Raw genomic sequence first — 19,541 nt, 5'->3', positions numbered from 1 at the left:
TCCATACACACAATGCAGTGTCCCCCCACCCCTCCATACACACAATGCAGTGTCCCCCACCCCTCCATACACACAATGCAGTGTCCCCCACCCCTCCATACACACAATGCAGTGTCCCCCTCCCCTCCATACACACAATGCAGTGTCCCCCACCCCTCCATACACACAATGCAGTGTCCCCCACCCCTCCATACACACAATGCAGTGTCCCCCACCCCTCCATACACACAATGCAGCGTCCCCTACCCCTCCATACACATAATGCAGTCACCCCCACCCCATACACACAATGCAGTGTCCCTCACCCCATACACACAATGCAGTGTCCCCCACCCCTCCATACACACAATGCAGTGTCCCCCACCCCTCCATACACACAATGCAGTGTCCCCTACCCCTCCATACACACAATGCAGTCACCCCCACCCCATACACACAATGCAGTGTCCCCCACCCCTCCATACACACAATGCAGTGTCCCCCACCCCTCCATACACACAATGCAGTGTCCCCACCCCTCCATACACACAATGCAGTCACCCCCACCCCATACACACAATGCAGTGTCCCCCTCCCCTCCATACACACAATGCAGTGTCCCCCACCCCTCCATACACACAATATAGTGTCCCCCACCCCTCCATACACACAATGCAGTGTCCCCTACCCCTCCATACACACAATGCAGTGTCCCCCACCCCTCCATACACACAATGCAGTGTCCCCTACCCCTCCATACACACAATGCAGTGTCCCCTACCCCTCCATACACACAATGCAGTCACCCCTACCCCATACACACAATGCAGTGTCCCCCCACCCCTCCATACACACAATGCAGTGTCCCCCCACCCCTCCATACACACAATGCAGTGTCCCCTACCCCTCCATACACACAATGCAGTGTCCCCCACCCCTCCATACACACAATGCAGTGTCCCCTACCCCTCCATACACACAATGCAGTGTCCCCTACCCCTCCATACACACAATGCAGTCACCCCTACCCCATACACACAATGCAGTGTCCCCCCACCCCTCCATACACACAATGCAGTGTCCCCCCACCCCTCCATACACACAATGCAGTGTCCCCCCACCCCTCCATACACACAATGCAGTGTCCCCCACCCCTCCATACACACAATGCAGTGTCCCCCTCCCCTCCATACACACAATGCAGTGTCCCCCACCCCTCCATACACACAATGCAGTGTCCCCCACCCCTCCATACACACAATGCAGTGTCCCCCACTCCTCCATACACACAATGCAGTGTCCCCCACCCCTCCATACACACAATGCAGTGTCCCCCACCCCTCCATACACACAATGCAGTGTCCCCCACCCCTCCATACACACAATGCAGTGTCCCCCTCCCCTCCATACACACAATGCAGTGTCCCCCACCCCTCCATACACACAATGCAGTGTCCCCCTCCCCTCCATACACACAATGCAGTGTCCCCCTCCCCTCCATACACACAATGCAGTGTCCCCCTCCCCTCCATACACACAATGCAGTGTCCCCCTCCCCTCCATACACACAATGCAGTGTCCCCCTCCCCTCCATACACACAATGCAGTGTCCCCCTCCCCTCCATATACACAATGCAGTGTCCCCTCCCCTCCATACACACAATGCAGTGTCCCCCTCCCCTCCATATACACAATGCAGTGTCCCCTCCCCTCCATACACACAATGCAGTGTCCCCCACCTTCCTCTCCCCGGGAAACCTAAGAGCCCAGGCAGAAGCACATGTCTTTACTCTCAGGTGTAAACAGCAGGGGGGGCGGGTCTTTCATCTGATTGGCTGTCCTGACTTGCCTTCTCCCTTTTATTGGCTGAGCTGCTTGTCCTTCATTCCTGCTCCTGGATCACAGCAATACAGCGACTGGCAGCGCCTGGGTAACCCTTTCCTTAACCCTTTCCTAATCAGAGCTCTCCTGTACACTCTTTCAGTGCAACGCAGGAGCTTCTGTTTTGCACAGTACTGTCGGCCCTGTGTGGTAATGACAGCCCTGCTGCTCTATTGATATGCTAATTACATCACGGCAGCCAGATACAGGGAGAGAGGGGGCGGCACCAGAGGCTCTGACGTCTCGTTTACAGAGCCGGGCCCCTCCCTCTTGTAAACGAGACGTCAGTGCCAGAGAAGGGTTGATGACGTCGGGGGTCACATGACCCAAATCTGCAGTGTGGAAACAGCGCAAAATCAATAAAGTGAGTACATTAGAAATGTATCTTTAATGATGTATTAAGCAGCCCTAACACATATTTTTTTTAAGTCGGATAACCCCTTTAAAGGGTAACTACCTATAGGTAGACGGATTAGAGTCATTTAACACTGTGACAAACAAGATTATAGAAACATTTATTGATTTTTGTGACTAAAGTATTAAAAAAAAGCTTATTTTTGTATGTAAAACAACCCCCTATGGAGGACACATGATAACTAACAGACGAGCACACCCACAGTGTCATTCATGTAATAAACACCGTATCTCTACTGGTATATTGCCCAGCGGTGTTATCCACGGTGGTGCGATATTCCCTTAGGCCGCCAGATTCCTCATCGCCGGGGACGGCCGCCATAGCGTGGTGCAGACCTGTGGCTCATGTGATCCCTCCCGCTTGTACAAAATGAATGTTAGATGTTATCGGGAGACTCTGCGAAAATAAATGAAATCGGTGATCAGGACTGGAAATGCCAGGCAGTGAGTTAAAGGGGTCCTTTCCAATTGCAAGGGGATCGACTGCTGGGACTTGTGGTGCTCAGAATTGCTTCCTCGTTGGTCATTTTGCTCATAGTGATGTGGGGGGGTCAGGAAGTTTTCTATCCCAATTCTGTGGGACTGACAGACCCCCAAAAAATGAGTGGACACTGATGAGAAATATGGTTATGTGCATGTGGCCAAAAAATGCACCTATAGTACTATAGTCTAAGGAGCGTGCAGCATAAATGATGTGAAACAATTTCCTGATATACTAGATAAGGCTATGCTCCTCTGCTCCTCTAATTCTTAATTTAAAAACAAACAAAAAAAAACGTAACCTGTTCCCGCCACTAGGGGGCCACTGTGAATACAGCTGTGTACAGCTGCTACTAACAGATCGGCCCCCTAGTGGTGGCAGCTGGCACCTGAGCTTTTCTCAGCAGGTGTTTGAAGAAATGGGGACGACGGCTCCAATATATTACGAAAATACTACAAATGATATTTGCAATAATAGAAGGGGCCCCTGGACTGGTCATCGATGGTTCCTCCAGTGAAGTGGAATTTACTCACCAGTTGCGGCTGGAGCGTGTGATTTTCTTAGTGTAGGAAATGTGATAAAAGCATCATAAGCAAACAGGATCCCTGCCAGAAGCCCAAAGACCTGCATACAAAGCGGGAAGTCAGTTTTTTGGGACAATCAGGATGGAGCACAGATGTTCAGGGAAAATCCTAGTCAGGAACAGGCCGAGTTCAGGGTTGGCGAAGTATGTGCAATATGGTAAATGGTCCAAGGTCAGGGCAGGTAGAGAAGGATCAGTACAGGTAACAGGCACAGGTCAGGTACATGGGCAGACAGCACAACAGAACACCTTTGAAGAGGCCTCAACACGCTAAGGGACTATATTGTTCAGGCACCTTCCCACGCGAAGATTGTCAGCCATGGGATGGTGAAGATTAAAGTGCGCTGGCCCTTAAAGAGCCAAAGGGAGCACACAAAAGAGGCCTTTGGGTAAGACCATCAACAACAGATTGGTGGGGGTCCGACACTCAGAAGCCCCAGCGATCAGCTGTTTGCAGCCGCCGACACTGGAACTGACACACAGAATGTAGCCGGAAGCACAGCTCCATCCACTGTGTAGTGGCCATACTGCGTTACTGCAGCTCAGCTCTCTTTCATTTGATGACTGTGTATTGCCATGACTATATAAATTTGTCAGAAAGAAACCTCCCTATAGAAATTCGGAGGTACAGTATGGGCTTATAGCAGGCTGTGTGGACCATATAGCAAAGCCGTATAACCCGGATCTATAATACGCAATATTAAAGGGGTTTTCTGATGAGATTCTGATATCGATGATCCTCCGAATAGGTCCTCAATATCAGATTGGCGCTCTGGTGAGCTCCTAGGCCATGTGACATCACTTTCATTGGTCATGTGGCTTAGGTGCAGCTCAATCCCATTCAAGTATATGGGGGGGGGGGGTGAGCTGCAATACCTAGCACAACCACTATCAGATGGACAGCGCTGTGCTTGATCAGCCGCAAGGAGGCTGCAAGGCTCACCGGAGTGCTGCGGCCTCCTCAAACAGCTGATATCGTCTGATATTAATGACCTATCCTAAGGAAAACCCCTTTAAGCCAGTGTTATTCGGAGGTACAATATGGGCACAGTAGGGCTGGAATATAAACACAGACCTGTAATTTTCATTATTATTTGGTACTCACCGATCCAGCAATGCCAGGACCATCACCACCGCGGATTAGACACACTAAGGAGAGAATTATAAAGAGACCACCGCCTATGGCCGCACGTAGAAAATCCTAGAAATGAAGAAGACTGAGGTTCAGAATACGCATCAGGAATGACAGAGATGTGTCACAAACTCTGAATACCTTCTAGTCTTATACCTATAGGCCAGGCTGGAATATAAGGGCAAAACAGGCAATTTCCCCGATTGTCCACCACTTAGGGGCATCCTCCAGACTCTGGTGTCCCATGCTTCAGGGCCTAAAGGACCAGAAAACCCAACGTTTCCAGCTTCTAACCATGACCTCATGTAGCTGGACCATCAACGCCCTTGGTATGGACCTAGTACTAACCAATAGACCTGACAGATGTGCAGGTTGGGGGACACCTGGGAAATAGTGACCATAAAATTCTAACCTTCTCTTAGAGAAGAATATGGCCTTGGCCAGCCCATGGGACCTGATGGCCTTGGCGCAGTCTCAGCTTGCTAGTCTCCCCTCCCAGGTGAAACAATCCACCCTTCTTAGGGATATTATTATTACATGGAAAGTGACACGGAGACTATTCAATCTATATCCCCTTTATGGGGATCACCTGACTTCCGAGAGGGAATGACGAGACGATTATATAAAAGCTGGAAAGAAAAAGGAATAAACAAAGCGTGAGACCTACTACATGAGCAGGAACCAAGGTGGCTGACATTAGAGGAAATTAGGGTTGTTTTGATACCAAAATTTTGATTCGGTTACGATACCATAAAAAAAAAGTATTGCGATATTCGATACCACGCGAAAAAAAAAAAAAAAACACCCAAAAAGTGCGTTACGCATTTTATGGAACGTCCGGCCCATAATTGAACAGTCCTATCCTATTTTTTGGGGGGGACAAGGCGACAAAAAAAAAAAAATGCCGGATCACGCAGTTTTTATTTTTCTGTTACGGCGTTCACCACATAGGAGATTTTTTTTATGTATTTTAATTGTTTGGACACTTTTTGGACGTGGCAATATGTTTATTTATTCTTTATATATTTTATATGTAAAATTGGGAAAGGGTGTGATTTATTTTAAATTTTTTTTTACTTTTTATTAATAACTATTTCCCCCCTTAGGGGCTAGAACCTGGGATCTTGTAATCCTACTCGCCCTAATAGCACTCTCCCTGCTGCCCCGTGCCTAATACACACAGCAGCAGGGAGCTTACCATGGCAGCCAGGGCTTAAGTAGCGTCCTAGCTGCCATGGTAACTGATCGGAGCCCTAGGATTACACTGCTGGGGCTCCGATCAGAAGCTGCCACCAATGAGGAGGAGGGGAGAGGGGACCCTGTGGCCACTGCCACCAATGATTTGAATACTGGGGGGTTGAGGGGGGGGCGCACTGCGCCACCTATGATTTTAATACTGGGGAGGAGGGAGGGTGGGGAAGGGTGCACTGCGCCACCAATGATAATTAACGTTTAATACAGGAGGCTGGGTGCGGGCAGCAGAATCACATAGCCGTCACCCAGCCTCTATGACAGGAAGCTGCGATCAGCGGCAGTTAACCCCTGGGGTTAACCGACACTGATCGCAGCTTCCTTTCATAGAGGCTGGGCGACGGCTATGCGATTCTACACCCAGCCTCCTGTATTTGTATTAAACGTTAACTTTCATTGGTGGCGCAGTGCACCCGCCCCCCTCTCTGCTCATTGGTGGCAGCGGCGGCACAGGGGGAGGGAGAGAGTGACTCCTTCTCCCCTATGCTGCTGAGGAAACATGGCGCCCGCTGAAAGCAGTGCGCTCCATGCTCTGTGATACTAGACTGCGCAGTAGCGCATCCTAGTATCGAAAAATGTCAAATCCAGGTATCGAGGTCAATACTGGACAAAAGTATCACGTATTGGAGGGGTCACAGTCACTAGTGGGCTACCCCAGGGGCGAGTATTAGGCCCTATTCTCATCGATATATTTACTAATGATCTTGTAGAAGGCTCACATAGTAAAATATACATTTTTGTAGATGACACCATGACAAGTAATTAACACTTTTTCCCCATCAGGGGAGTGAAGGATCGGAGGCTTCGAATTTCAACATCTGGTCCGACAGCTATTGGAGGTCTATGGGCATCTTTAGACCGGCGTACGTGCGCTTGGATGATTTGCATTATACTCCACTTGCCATAACCTACAATGTGACACTAGAGGGCGCAGCATTCCTAGATATGGACTATCCAGCTGTCCTTTATCCACACCGCCATGCTTACACATTACTGGCACTGTAAATAGCACCTCCGCAGCTGGACACGTGCCAGTCCCGCGCCAAGACTGCTGCTTCCCTCCCACCTTTACGTGTGACAAAAAAAAAATATTTGTACGCCCACTGGTTGTTATTTGCTATTAAACAGAATTACAACAACCCCCACAGTGCACTGTCCCTTGCTTAGTAACCCCGACAGAGTGAAGGTGCATGGTGGGGGTTGTTGTAGTTATGTATAAATGGGGTTCTTTTTGATGGGGCAGGGTGGCAAAGGGTTTACCTTATTTAAAGGGGTTGGACTTTCTCCCAGACCTGCAGAGGGAAGCATGCTTTCCCACTCCCCACTGCTGGATTCCAGATACATCAACATTCTGTTGGACGCGGGTCACGCAGCCTCTGCAGCCAATGACTGGCCACGGCCGTGACGGCCCCCCATGCGTCATATGACCCAGCGACGTGACACGTGGAAAAGCCACCTTGCAAACTTAATAACAACAACTGCTGCGTCTAAATCTCTTACAAGTTAAACCAATATGTTTAAATCAGATTATTCTTATCACAAGCATGGGACACTGTAAAGCATGTGATTCTGACGTCTACAAGGCTCCACGTCAGGCCTATACAGAAAACATTTAGATCGACCCCTTGTGATTTTCACTTCCAACCCAATGTGGCTCCCCCCCCCCCCCCTCCGCCGTATATTCGGCAGAGGCTGCATTCCTGTTATAATTGCCGGACGACACCAGCGGCAATCTCGTACATATGCGGCATGATAATCCTGCTTTTGCTGAATGAATCAATACTTACGGTCCAGCCCCAGTGGATAAAGGGGATCTGTTGGTCGTAGCGGGCAGCGAATAAGAAGAAAAAGATGACGGAGAAGATAAGTTCTGTGATGGCAACGCCAAGGTATCCCGGAGTGTTAGAGGCAGCGTAACAAATCAGGACGATAATGCAAATGCCCTGCGGAGAGAAAAAAAATACACAGAATTACGGCACGGTAAATGGGCCAGCCTTACGGTGGATGGTGCCCTGTGTGGTACCCAGTGTCAGCAACCCCTCCCTCCAACAGTGCCCAAGTAAAAGCGACATACAGTACAGCACACTACTGTATGACCCAAATAACACTTCAAGGGAATCTGTCAGCAGTTTTGTACCTATGACACTGGCTGACCTGTTACATGTGCGCTTGGCAGCTGGAGGCATCTGTGTTGGTCCCATGTTCATATGTGTCCGCATTGCTGAGAAAAATTATGTTTTAAAGGGGTATTCCCATCTTGGACATTGGGGACATATCGCTAGGATATGCCCTCAATGTCCTATAGGTGCGGGTCCCACCTCTGGGACACGCTCCTATACTTAGAATAGAGCCGTGCATGCGCGGCCGCCCTCCATTCACTCCGATGGGAGCTCCCAGCGCTCGGCTATGTCCGCTGGCTCCATAGAAGTGAATGGACGCAGTGGCCGCAAAAGCGTAGTGCGCTCCCATTCATTTCTATGGGGATTCCAAAAATAGCCAAGAACGCCGCTATTTTCAGCGCTCCCATAGGAATGAATGGAGGGCGGCCACACATGCGCAGTGCTCCCTCTGGGACCTTGCCGGCCCAGTTCTAAATATAGGAGGTGGGACCCGCACCTATAGGACATTGGGGGCATATCCTAGCGATATGCTCCCAATGTCCAAGATAGGAATACCCCTTTAATATATGCAAATAAGCCTCTAGGAGCAACTGGGGCATTGCTGTTACTCCTAGAGGCTCTGCTCTCTCTCTGCAACTGCCACGTCCTCTGCACCCGCACCTATAGGACATTGAGGGCATATCCTAGCGATATGCCCCTAATGTCCAAGATTGATGCTTTAAAGGGGTATTCCATTTTTCTCAGCAATGCAGGCACATATGAACATGGGACCAACACAGATGCCTCCAGCACATGTAACAGGTCAGCCAGTTTCATAGATACAAAGCTGCTGACAGATGCCCTTTAAGTGTTATTTGGGTCATGCAGTAGTGGGGGCGTTGCTGTTACTCCTAGAGGCTCTGCTCTCTCTGCAACTGCCACACCCTGTGCAGTTTGCTTATGAGGGATCATGTTTACACTGTCCATGCCAAATTGCAGAGGGCATGGTAGCTGCAGAGAGAGCAGAACCTCTAGGTGTAACAGTAACGCCCCCGTTGCTCTTAGAGGCTCATTTGCATATATTAAAACATAATTTCTCAGCAATGCGGGCACATATGAACATGGGACCAACACTGATGCCTTCAGCTGCCAAGCGCTCATGTAACAGGTCAGTCAGTTTCATAGGTACAAAACTGCTGACAGATGCCCTTTGAGGCAGAAAAAAAGGGTACGTACACACACTGCGTATTTTGTTGCAGAAAAACTGCAGATTAGATGCAGCTACGGTATTTTCTTTCCATTGGAAAGGGTGGAAATCTGCAGCATAAAATGACATGCTGCAGATTTACAAATCCGCAGTACCGTAGCTTTTCTGAAATTCTCAGCCACTTTGGCGGTATTGTACAATGCTGCAGATTTGCCAGAAGTCCGCAACAGCAAATCCGCAGCTAATCAATCACGTGTGAACCCAGCCTAAAAGCCGCCTAAATAACATATGCTATACTACATAGACCATATTGTAACACAAATGCTTGTTTGTCAGGTGATCGGGGCATGAAATTGATCGATGGTTGGGAGCGTATCGACCCATGTAAGTAGAAAATGTGCTGCCCACAATATGCTAACTGAAAGGGGATGAATGATCGCACCAATGATCGCTTGTTCCCCTTTCAGTTTTAATTGGCTGCTGTGAAGGCTCTTTAAACGGGCGCCAATTAACTTGTGATATGGTCGATCACCACTATTTTAGGGGGGAGCCTTGGCCGGTGTCAAAGCACCCTCAATGATGCCCTCTGAACTGTTCTGCACATAGAAGTATGGCCGTTATGGTCACCTTGCAGAAATTCTGCACCGTACGGTCCATACAATAGTGTAGACTACACAGTAGTGCCATCTACACATACCTTTGTGCCCACCACATATAATTGTGCCCGCCATATAGCAGAGACCATAAAACAATGGCATGATATGCCCCTACAGCGTAGTTAAAAAAAATACGGTGTCCCCCCCCCCATTTGCCTCTTCCATGGTAATGTGTCTCATAGATGAGCAACCAGTCCCATTACACAGACAATTGATTTGAATGGACACTGTGTAATACTTAGTTTCCCCTGCGGAGGCGCTGCAGGGAAATCTAATACTTATTGTCAGTTTTCCCGCACAGATTACAGATGATCGCTGGGGTTCCCAGCACTTCGTGATCAGATCTCCCAACTAGGGGTTGTCTAAAGTGAAGAACCCCTTTATTATAAGGCTCATTTATCAAATGAACAAATGAAAAAGAAAACTGGCTTTGTTACGAGTGCTTTACATGGGGGATTACAACCCTGGATAATATAAAAGTCAATCGATCCCAATTAAAGGGCCTCTTGATTCAGAGATGGCCATACCTTATGCAAGTGTCTGGTCTAGCCTCTCTGCAGATATTTGGTAAGTCTACTCTCACTTTTCTCCCATGACATGGACTTTGCAGACAGCTGCCACCTGACCTGCCTATCACCCGGCCACCCACGATGATGGTCCAGGTTGCTGCCTGCTGGAAGTTGATGGAGGTCAAACTGCAGAATGTATGGCCGCTTGTTTGCCATTGTGTGTAATGCAAATCAGGTTGCAAGGAGGTCACACAGTAGAGCGCAAGGTCCTCTCGTGTGGCTCCTGTCCTCCGTTCACTTTGAATAGTGTCGGCAGAACATCCCCTGTTGATATAGGACAATGTGCCTGAGAAACAAGGATTTTTGGTACCACATGAAAGACGCAATCAAGTTTGTCGGGTGATCAATGCCAATTGCCAGAAACGAGTGTTCGTACCAACGTATATTCCCAATAAATGACCTGACCCTCAGCCCATGTAAATGGTTCCTTAGTCTTGGGGACTGTAATGTAACGTGAATTCTCTAACCTTCTGAATTCACGTGGACGACACCCCAGAGTGTCCAAGAGATAGACTCTAACAAGAACTTCATCCTAAGTAGGATGAAAGTATTGATTTGCCTTATCTCTTGTACACCTTGGGGTGCTGTCCATGTGCTACAACATGGCGACCGGAGTGGCCAGTGAGGATTATTTACTTTTTACTATTCTGTATGTGATTTCTATATTTAAATCAAACTTGGTAAATATATTTATTCACTTAGCCTGTGTAAGCCTATTCATTCTCAAATCTTTTGAATTCACGTTACAGGGAGGAAGAAGTCGTACCAGAGAACCTTGCGCTTTCTTCTGTGACCTCCTTGCAACATGATTTGCACTGCACACAATGGCAAACAATCGGATACACGTTCTACAATTTGGCCCCCCCATCAACTTCCAGTTGGCAAGCAAAGCGATCCATTGCAGGCTGGGCCATTATCAGTGTTGGCCAGATGAGGTGCCTGCAAAGTCCATGTCATGGTAGGAACTTGAGAGCTGCATCAAAGCTGCCCACTGACCTACCAATTATCTGAAGAGAGGTTTGACGGAACTATTGCATAGTGTATGGACACCATTGCATGTAGAAGATGCCAGTTGCTCCATATGACGCCACATCTTCAGGGTTTATACAGTATGATCTCTCATCGCGATTATAATGGCCTCACTGTATAGTGAAGAATCATTGCCGTTCTTAGAGGAATTTTAGCTGCCGCCTACATACGCGCTCTTCTGTGCAGTCAACTGGTCTTTAGTCTATGGGGTTTTCAGCCAAGAAAACCCTACAAATTAACCACATCTCAGTTTTTACAATTCACAAGGACAGCATAAAATATTCATAATATACTAATTACAGAATAAAAAGTTTTTAGTTTTTTTTTTTGTAACCGAACTGAAAATTCAGCTGTGAATATACCGATATTCCCTTATAGGGATATGTTTGATGGAGTGTTTATACTGGGGCTCCTTCAACTACCCTGGTCAGAGACATGAAGAAAACAAAGGGGGTCATTTACATACATTTTACGCCAGTTTCTGGCTTAAAAATAGTTGTAAAACACGTTTTTGTGACTTTTAAAACGCCAGTGCGACAATATTTTGTCCCACAGGAATTTTTACGCCATCCTCGCCACTTGGGAGTGGCAGAGACCGGACAAGGGCCAGGACTTTGGCCCTGGCAAATTTTGTAAGACTTGCGCCTGAAAATTGGTGTAAAAGAGGAGTAGTCAGGGGCTGGAGTAGTTTTTTTTTTACTCCAAGTGCACAGGCTGGTGGAGGTGCCCCTAATTTATGACGAGGCGCAAACTTTCTCATAAATTAGGTGAACCCTCAGGCAGCGCAGGAGGATTTTCGGTCCCTGGCAAATTAAATAACTGGAAGAAGGAGTCAAACATATTGTAGATATTTTGCCTTAAAGGGATGATGACCTATCCTCAGGATGGTGGCGTATTTCTTTTCTCTCCCCATCAGGGGCAGACTGGGAGCTTATGGTGGCCCTGGAAAAAAAAATCTAAAAAAGATGCCCCAAGTTGTAGGCGGGTAAAAATTGACAGAAGGCAGGACCAATATAAGTGGATGTGGCCACCAATACTATAGAGCAGCACAAAATACCGCCACAGGATTGGGCCCTTTCTTCTGCCAGTCAGGTTCATAGGTACTCCATTAATGTGGAGAGCTTCAGATCGCTATGCACCCTACTGGTGGCCACGAGGAGGCCTTAGGTGGCCCCCTGGGAAATTTCCCTGTAGGGTCTATGACCAGTCCCCCCCCTGCTCCCCATTGAATACACATACAGGAACCGTGGGGGGAGCTGTAGGCCGAACTGTTTAGCCCACAGCTATTGACTGTGAATGGCCTTCTTCAGTCTACCATGAGAAACAATGAAGTTAAAAGGGTCAGGAGTCTTCTCGACAATCCCTTTCCACACGCTCATTAGGGCATTTGGACATCATAAAGGGGGTCTCTGTTCGGGCCACCCCCTCCCAGATTGTTAAAGGGCATCTGTCAGCAGTTTTGTACCTATGAAACTGGCTGACCTGTTACATGTGCGCTTGGCAGCTGAAGACATCTGTGTTGGTCCCATGTTCATATGTGTCCGCATTGCTGAGAAAAATGATGTTTTAATATATGCAAATGAGTCTCTAGGAGCAACGGGGGCGTGGCCATTACTGCTATTGGCTCAGCTTTCTCTGTACCTGCCGCAACCTCTGCACTTTCATTGACAGGTGTGATCACATTTACACTGCCTGGTCCTGTCAATGAAAGTGCAGCCGGCGCAGCAGCTGCAGAAAGAGCAGAACCTCTAGGAGTAATGACAACACCCCCGTTGCTCCTAAAGGCTCATTTGCATATAATAAAACATCACTTTTCTCAGCAATACGGGAACATATGAACATGGGACCAACACAGATGCCTTCAGCTGCCAAGCGCACATGCAACAGGTCTGGCAGTGTCATAGGTACAAAACTGCTGACAGATGCCCTTTAAATACGATCATTCATCCCCTTTCAGCAGCACATCCTTTACTTATGTGGGGGATGCGCTTCTGACAAATGAGTTTTTATGCTTGTTTATGTATTTCTAGAAACGTTCGTTCGCCCGATTGTCACACGCGTAAAAGGACCTTTAAACATTCCATAATAATAGAAAGTGATGCAATGTTCTCACGCCCGTCATATTTCAATTCTCAGTGAACAGAAATATTCAGAGTTACGCTCATGTATTTCTGGTTCGCATCCGATCCACATTCTTGGCAGATCCATTCATTTCTATGGGACCGCAGACAATCACGCCGATGTCATCCAAGTGCTTCCCAGGATTTGCACAGCCGTGCCGCAAATGATAGAACATGTCCTATTTTTGTCCGTTTTGTGGATAAGGACAGGCATTTCTATATGCGGGGCCACGGAACAAAACCACAGGCCCATTTAAATGAATGGACCCGCACCCCTTCTGCATAATTGCGGAACGGATGCGGACCCATTCATACAGTCGTCTGAATGAGCCCTAAATTGGATGAATCCTGGCTGGAGTCGTTTTTTTGGCCAACATTTACACCCGTTTCCAGTAAATTTGCCAAGTCCTAGCCCTGGCACGCCTCCGCCCTGTCCAACTGTCGATCATGGCCGTGTGACTAAATATCGTCGCGCAGCCGGTCAAAAAAGGGACTTCTGACTATTTTAGTTGCAAGTCCCTTAATAAATGACCCCCTGTGGATACTATGTGGGTCATAACAGGTTTTAACGGAATTGTCCTATGAAGACACCTCATGGATGGGTCAGTTCATGGCTGAGAGGTCAGATTTTTCTAAATTACCTATTTTCAGATATACTGCAGGGCTCCTTTTACATGGCAGCTCTATGTTGTGCCTGACAGGAGGAAGATAGGGAGTCCCGAGCAGGGGAACGCCCCCTTCATGGGCCCAACTAGGCCTATGAAGAGGGGCCTTCTTCACCGCCTGAAGCCTCTGAACAGAAATCCCAGTGTACGGTACTACGGACCAGGTGCTTAGTCAGTGGAAAGTTATAGACGTCTCCTGCGAGGTTACACATGTGTTGCACGAGGCCTGGGTGTGTCCCAAAGCCATCACCCTGCATGTGTATTACTCATTCCTTCCCCACAAGAGGTGACGGACGTTCTGCAGAAGTACAGAGGCTGCGGTTACTGAAGAGGCATGAGTCAGACAGCGTGGAATATACAGGACGCCTATAGGGCTGGATTTAAAGTGGCGGCCCTAAAGAATTTTATTGTAGACAGTAAAAACTGTAGGAACAGTGTAGCAACCAATCAGATTCCACCTTTCATTCTTTAGAGCTCATTGGGAAAATGAAAGGTGGAATCTGATTGGTTGCTATGGGCAACTCAGCCAGTTCTACTTTACACCAGTTTTGATAAATCTCTCACTTTTATTTTTATTCTTTAGGTTAAAGAGCGGTGCCGGAGAAGATGAAAGCCATGGTTTATTTAGGGTTTGCTTGAGACATCTCCGACAAGCTGTTCTGGCAGGGAGCAGCCTGCCATTGCTGGACGCTACCTGACACTCGCCAACCCCATTCACTGTAGTGGGGACCGGCGGAGATCCGGCCACAACCCGGCAAACATGCAGACAATCGGGCAGACAGATTTCGCCTGGTCCCGATTATAGTGAATGGGGCCAGGCGGCGATGCGGTAGCTTCACGGGCGGCATTCGTGTTTTGCAGATCTGCAATTTGCGGACCTAAAAACAAGGCGTGGTTGTGTTCATGAGCCCTAAGGCTACATACATGTGACCATATCCGTTTGCGTTCCCCAAACTGCGGATTTGAAAAATACGGATACAGGCCGCATGCATCCTGCATTTTTTATGAGCCTAGTAGCAGAAATGCCTATTCTTGACCGCAAAACGGACAAGAATAGGACAAGTTCTCTAATTTACAGAACAAACACACCGCAGCTCTCTGCAGTTTTTACGGCCCCATAGAAATGAATGGTTTCGCTGATAGATAGAGAGATATGAGAGATAGATAGATATGAGACAGATATAACACAGGGTCCACCAGTCACAATATGCGATATCACAGCTAATCTACTCCCCCTCCCTGTACAGGTCACAGAGCATGACTGGAAAACTCTCCCATGGAAGTCAGAGTCCCCTCCCGACCATTGTGTCTATGGCCCATGTGGCTGCCGTAAAGCATATTTCTAAATGCTGTTAACGACAGCTCAGGCAAGGTGGCCGCCCCCACGTTGAGGAATCAGAATAAAAAGATCTACAATGGAAACATTCAAACAGGTTACACCTCTGTCTGGAGTGAAGGAGTTAGGTCAAGAATTTGGCATGGGGGGGAGGGGCATTTACATTTTTGCCTCAGGCAGCAGGTAGGCTATGTGCTCCCCTGCCCCTGGTTATAAAGCACTGAGGGAAGGGAGCCCAAGTTAAATTCTTGCACCAGGGCCCATGGGCTTTTCGCTACCCCCCTGGGCAGAAAGATATAGGCGACTCACTCCTTTTACGGTCAGGTTGCCAGAGATTTGTGGTGCTGATTCTGCACCTCCGATATGTACTGTACCATACATGTGCACATGGTTTTCAAAACCCCAGCTGTACGTAAAGGGAAAAAATAATACATTTTTAAAGGGCAGCTGTCAGCAGTTTTGTACCTATGACACTGGCTGACCTGTTACATGTGCGCTTGGCAGCTGAAGGCATCTGTGTTGGTCCCATGTTCCTATGTGCCCGCATTGCTGAGAAAAAGGATGTTTTAATATATGCAAATGAGTCTCTAGGAGCAACGGGGGCGTTACCATTACACCTAGAGGCTCTGCTCTCTCTGCAACTGCTGCGTCCACTGCACTTTGACAGGGCCAGGCAGTGAAAACGTCCTCACATCTGGTCCTGTCAATTAGGGTCCATTCACACATCCGTGAGTGTTTTGCAGACCGCACATTGCCAGCACTAATAGAATATGCCTATTATTGTCCGCAATTGCGGACTATATAGGACATGTTCTATTTTTTTCGGGATCCGCAATTCCGTATCCGGGCAGCACATCGTGCGGTCCCATAGAAATGAATGGGTCCGCAATTCCGTTCCGCAAAATGCAAATGGGGCCTTAAAGTGCAGTGGACGCAGCAGTTGCAGAGAGAGCAGTGCCTCTAGGTGTAATGGTAACGCCCCCGTTGCTCCTAGAGGCTCATTTGCATATATTAAAACATCATTTTTCTCAGCATTGCGGACACATGTGAACATGGGACTAACACAGACGCCTTCAGCTGCCAACAGGTCAGCCAGTTTCATAGGTACAAATGGGTTCTCCCACCCCTCAGGTCCTCCCCTGCCCCGCTTAACATAAAAAAGCCCACTCATCTGCTGTAGCGCCATTCCCCGAAGGACCAGGATGCAGCATGACCGCTGCAACCAATCAGGGGCCTCAGCGGCTTGGGCTACTTTCGCACCTCTGGTGTGAAACTCCGGCAGACAAGAGGAGGATCGTCCGGACAGCATGCAGCGGTTTGTGTCCGGCCGGTTCTCCGCTTGTCTGCCGGAATGCATACGGATCTCCGCCAGACCCTATTATACTGGCCTATCCACAGGATAGATCAGCTGATAGGTCAGCGTCCCACAACTCACTGGCACCCCTCACCGGGTGGATTGGAGGACCCCCATTCTCTACAGAGATGGCATCTCCGTGTAATCCTGGCCGGAGCTGTATTCCCTCTGAGGCTCTATTATACATATTGGAGGGCGGGGAGGGTGGAAACTGCCGAAATATTTTCCTATCCTCCCAAAAAAACCTGAGCAGCGCAAACAATCCTTTACTTTCCTCATAGAAAAGGGAAGGATTACGTTTATTTTCCCATATCCCGGAAAACCTGTGATCTCCAGAGATTGCTAAGCTTTCCTCCACTCGAGGTAAAAATTCTGCTCCGCAGGCCTGACTCTAAATACCCTGCCTTGGGCCTCATTCACACGTCCCTGCCAAGATAGTCAGTGGTTCATCCATGAAGATGTCCGTGTTTGCATCCGTGTGTCCGTTTTTTGGACAAAGCTGGGATGAAAATGAATATCCAGACCATCTCCTGCCATCCCATGTACGGCAGACCCATAGAGTCTAAGGGGCGCGAGGGATCTGTAATCGCATACAAAATAGGGCATACTTCCGTGGTGTCACCACGGACCATCCAAGACCACTGATGTGTGAATACGCACATAAAAGTCAATGGATAGGTGAGCTCTCCATGGAAACCATGTCCGTGATTCACTGACGTGCGAAGGAGGCCTGCACACATAAGGGCTCATTCAGACGGCCGTATGCTGTCTGCAAAAATGCGGATCAGTTTTTTTGCGGATTAGATGCTGACCCATTCACTTCTATGGGTCCCTTTTCTATTCCACGGTTCCGTAAAACAAATGAAACATGTCCTATACTTGTCCGTGAAAATCAGGACATGGCCCCATTGAAGTCTATGGGTCCGCAAAGCTACTGATTGCTATCCGTTTTTTTTTTGCGGATCCGTTTTTTGTATTCAGTATTTTAGTGGCCAGCATACAGCCGTCTGAATAAGCCCTAAATCTGCACTATTTATCGCGGTTTTGGTGCCTTTTGTGCGTTTTTTTGTTGTTGCGGATTTTGTTTGTTATGAACCCCTACAGAAGGTGCGGAACCGCACAAACAATTTGTTAATCCGCGCGGCAGGTCCACTTCCGCATCTAAGAAAAAAAGCAAAGTGCCCACGAGATTTATCAAATCACTTTGAGGGAACTGTATTACGTAGGGTTTTTCTGCACAAAATCCGTGCAGAAAAAACGTGCGTAATCTGCACCGTGTGCAGCGACCCTAAGGGACTGTTCACACAACGGATACAGAAAACACTTTAAATACTTTTTTTTTTAAATATTATTGTGTGGTTTTTGGCTCCGGTTTTATTCAGCTTCCCATTCATTTTAATGGGAGATTCCGACCGGAATTTTTTCCACGTGTGAAATAAATAAATAAAAACAATTGCTGTCTCCCGTTCTAACAAATGGGAGGCTTTTCAGAGGAGTTTTCTGTGTAAAAACGCGCCAAAAACCACGCAAAAAATGTAAAACTTCATGTGAACCGGCCCTGTTTGTACCTGCACATATTACTTTTTATTATCATTATTAGTTATTTTATTATATATAATATATATATATTTAATTATTTTCCGTGCGCAAATTGACCTGCCGCGTGGATTTGGAAATCAATTGTTTGTGTGCGTTTTTTGTTTTTTTTTAATGCGTGGAGTTAACCCTTTGTAACGCAAGGTTGAGATAGTGGAAAATCCACACCAAAAACCGCAAGCGACGCATGCTGATTTTGGTTTGGAAACGGACCACAATCCGCACGTGTTACTAGCGGTTTCGGTGTGGATTTTACGCAACCTCGCCCTTGCGTTAAAATAAAAAAAAAACGCACACAAACAATCGACACGCGGCAGTTTTCTGAATTCGCACGCAAAATAATAATAATCATATATATATAGTAATAATACCGCCATCTACACACATGTTTGAGGACTGTCTGCTTGCATGGTATGGGGGTGGCACTGCCCTGCCCAAGGCATTTTACTGATGCCAGGACCCATTCAAAAGCTGCTCTTCCTCATGGTCATAAAAGGCAAAGGGGGAAGAGGATGAGGAGGGGAAGAGAAATTAGGGGAGAAAGGAAGGAGGTTTTTTGGGGAAGGGGGGCCCAGAAAATGAGAAATATCCCAGGATTGAGTGCGCATTAGAAAATGGCAGAGTGTGCCATGAGGCTGGCACTGCCACTCACTATCTCCGTCGCCAGCACGATCCCCTTCCTGGTCCGGATGTAGGCGCTGACCAGGCTCATGCAGCTGGCGCTCTGCTCGGCTCCGGTGTCCGACATGCTGGCACACAGGGGCACGGATGGAGCTGTGGGGAGCTGGCGCTGGGCGGGTCCGGGGCACTCCCTGGGGCTGGCAGGGGTGTGTGCGGCGCCGGCCGCCGCCTTGTAAGGAGAGCGGGGGACGGGGCTTCGGAAGTTTGGAAGGTTTCTTGGTGCAACAGGTAGAAGAGGGGGAGGGCGCGTGCGTGCAAGGGGTTAACTAGCGAAATCGCCGGCACGGGAGGGGTTAATTAAGCGTGGCTTCCTCGGGCAGGACCCTGGCACAGAAGGGGGCTAATTAATCGGCCGATCCTGTCTGGGACACGGGCGTGGAAGGGGTTAATTAGCCATTAATATCAAAATCACTGGCATTGAAGGGGTTAGCGATATAGGGCACTGGCACAGAAGGGGTTATGGAACTACAGATATAGGGGAGTGCGTGCAGGTATGGAAGGGGTTAAT

At 48.2% G+C, this 19,541-nt stretch overlaps 1 protein-coding gene across 1 annotated transcript; it reads right to left on the bottom strand.

Annotated features, from left to right (window-relative positions):
• Window positions 1-2,358: 2,358 nt before the first annotated feature.
• On the bottom strand, window positions 2,359-19,168 carry PLP2 (proteolipid protein 2). The gene is made up of 5 exons (XM_044268400.1): window positions 19,005-19,168; window positions 7,509-7,664; window positions 4,444-4,539; window positions 3,289-3,379; window positions 2,359-2,671 (listed from the first exon to the last, which is right to left on the bottom strand). Exons 1-5 carry the CDS (start codon window positions 19,098-19,100, stop codon window positions 2,652-2,654), a joined length of 459 nt encoding a protein of 152 aa, XP_044124335.1. The 5' UTR covers window positions 19,101-19,168; the 3' UTR covers window positions 2,359-2,651.
• Window positions 19,169-19,541: the final 373 nt, after the last annotated feature.

Source organism: Bufo gargarizans, chromosome 9 (genome assembly GCF_014858855.1).
Source record: "Bufo gargarizans isolate SCDJY-AF-19 chromosome 9, ASM1485885v1, whole genome shotgun sequence".
Classification (NCBI taxonomy): Eukaryota; Metazoa; Chordata; class Amphibia; order Anura; family Bufonidae; genus Bufo; species Bufo gargarizans.
The sequence above is the reverse complement of the archived record's forward strand: the minus strand, read 5'-3'. Positions and strand labels throughout refer to the sequence as shown.